This window comes from Ammodytes marinus, assembly GCF_949987685.1.
Source record: "Ammodytes marinus genome assembly, chromosome: 3".
NCBI classification, from domain to species: domain Eukaryota; kingdom Metazoa; phylum Chordata; class Actinopteri; order Uranoscopiformes; family Ammodytidae; genus Ammodytes; species Ammodytes marinus.
In genome coordinates, this window is record NC_137232.1 from 36029623 (window position 1) to 36032122 (window position 2500).

General features: G+C 43.0%; 1 protein-coding gene across 1 annotated transcript in view; it reads left to right on the top strand.

Moving 5' to 3' along the window:
• eif2a (eukaryotic translation initiation factor 2A) overlaps positions 1–2500 on the top strand; it is a 24627-nt gene that overhangs the window by 18859 nt on the left and 3268 nt on the right. The window contains exons 16-17 of the mRNA XM_080025235.1: positions 1204–1317; positions 1938–2003. Coding sequence (XP_079881361.1) covers positions 1204–1317; positions 1938–2003 — 180 coding nt within the window. The remainder of the gene's footprint in view (positions 1–1203; positions 1318–1937; positions 2004–2500) is intronic.

The following is a 2500-nucleotide window of genomic DNA, read 5'->3' on the forward strand; positions in this document are numbered from 1 at the left end:
CTCCATTTAGTCTGTGAACCAATCGGATAGCTCCATTTAGTCTGTGTGTAATGTAATTAGGGGCAAAGGGTTAGGCTAAACAGGTGCGAGGCTAATGGAATCTAACGCCTCGTTTCCACCGAGCAGAGCGGGCGCTTTTTTTGGCTTTTCATTTGCCAAAAGTTGGGTAGGGTCTGGAAATAAGTAGGGCTGCAACTAACGATTATTTTGATAATCGATTAATCTGTCGATTATTTAATCGATTATTAATCGATTAGTGTTTTGGTCGTAAAATGTCAGAAAATTGTGAAAAATTGATAAATTTTCCAAAGCCCATGTGGACGTTCTCAAATGTATTGTTATGTCCAAAACACAAAGATATCTCAGTTTACTGTCATAATAGGATTAAAGAAACCAGAAAATATTCACATTTGAGAAGCTGAAATCAGAGAATTTGGACAATTTTTATTAAAAAATTACTTGAAACGATTAATCGATTATCAAAATACTATTTTGAAAATAGTTGGCGATTATTTTAATAATCGATTAATAATCGATTCATTGATTAATCGTTGCAGCTCTAGAAATAAGCGAGCCTAACCGCTCTAAGCCGCTCCTATTTTCGGTAATAATGCTGAAAAACTATTTAACATGGGAGTCAATGAGACTTTGTTTTGTTTTGGTTCCACCTCTTAGTGGCCACTCTCTGAACTGCAGTTTTTTTCACTTCCGCTTTGGATGCTGGTAGAACTGGCTGTGGTTGGGGCTTGGTTTTGTTTTGTTTTAGTAATAAAGGTTGCGTTCTGAATCTCATACTTTCTACTATATAGTTTGGTAGAAAAAAGATTTAGGATGTCCTGATTCTTATGGCCAGATTTAGGATGGTTAGAAGTACCCGGATGTCCTACTTCATGCGGCCAAGATTGTTAGTGTTGAAAAGTGCATCCTATTTGGGCGATTCTGACCCACAATCCAGTGCGCACGTGAAGTGATGTCACATCGACGAAGTCTCCATATGAAAACAAACGGGGATGAGACGGATATAAAAGCAAGAGGCAAGATCAAGGAGCCATGTTATGATGAAATAAGAGAGTAAAGTATGTCCCAATAGTATGCCTACTGCATCCTAACTAGATTCTTTTTATCGTCGGATGTAGTATGTAGAATAGAAAAAAGAAAGAGGAGGAGATTCGGAACACAACCAAAGTTTCCTTTCCCTTCCAGGAAGTGAAACCCGACCCTGAGCCCAGTGGCCCCGCCCCCGTCAGCAGCAGCAGCCAATCAGAGCCGAGCAGCGGAGACCCAGAGACCGACAAGAAGATCAAGAACGTCAAGAAGGTGGGAGTGTGTGTGTGTGTGTGTGTGTGTGTGTGTGTGTGTGTGTGTGTGTGTGTGTGTGTGTGTGTGTGTGTGTGTGTGTGTGTGTGTGTGTGTGTGTGTGTGTGTGAGTGTGAGTGTGTGTGTGTCAAGAAGGTGTGAATATTTAAATGTTTTCATTCAGTCCAATTTCAGATTAAAGATTTGTCAAAATATCTCTTCATGATCTGCTACCTGTCTCTCTCTACCTGTCTCTCTACCTGTCTCTCTCTACCTGTCTCTCTCTACCTGTCTCTCTCTACCTGTCTCTCTCTACCTGTCTGTACTGGATGTGAGCTGAACAAAAATAATCCAGTGTTCATACCCAGCCTAGGCTCTGTAAACTGATATATTGCTATGGTGGGCCCTTTGTTTACATGCCAGTTTACAGAACCACTTTTTCAGTGCACAAACAGTACAGACAGGTAGCAGTGACTCTGTGTGTCTGTCTGTCTGTCTGTGTGTCTGTCTGTCTGTCTGTGTGTCTGTCTGTCTGTCTGTCTGTCCCCCTCTCCCCCTGTCTGTCCCCCTGCCTGTCTGCCTGTCTGTCCCCCTGCCTGTCTGTCTGTCTGTCTGTCTTACCTCTGTGGTTTGTGTCTCAGAAACTGAAAGCCATTGAGGAGCTGAAGGAGCAGCAGGCAGCTGGGAAGATCCTCCAGAACAACCAGGTCAGAGATCTAATCAAACCAGCAGTTTGTGAGTGAGTGAGTGAGTGAGTGAGTGAGTGAGTGAGTGAGTGAGTGAGTGAGTGAGTGAGTGAGTCTAATCAAACCTTTTATTAGTTTATTTATCCACATTGGTTAATGCATCTCATTTGAAGAAGTTATTGTTTAGTTATATTACTATCACTGTTTCACACACTCACTCACTCACTCACTCACTCACTCACTCACTCACAGACAGACAGACAGACAGACAGACAGACAGACAGACAGACAGACAGACACACACACACACAGACAGACACCTGAGGGGTATACTACGAAGCAAACTCAACAGAGCCCGGCTCTCTTTTTTTGATCTGGTTCAACATAACACAAACCCTCGCTCAGAGCTAACCGGTATCACGAAGGCAGTTATCAACCTCTTATGTTGAACGAGGGTTTCAGCTTCAGGCTCTGTGCGCGTCCCCATGAGAGGGGGCGTTTGGCCGTCATTTGACTCT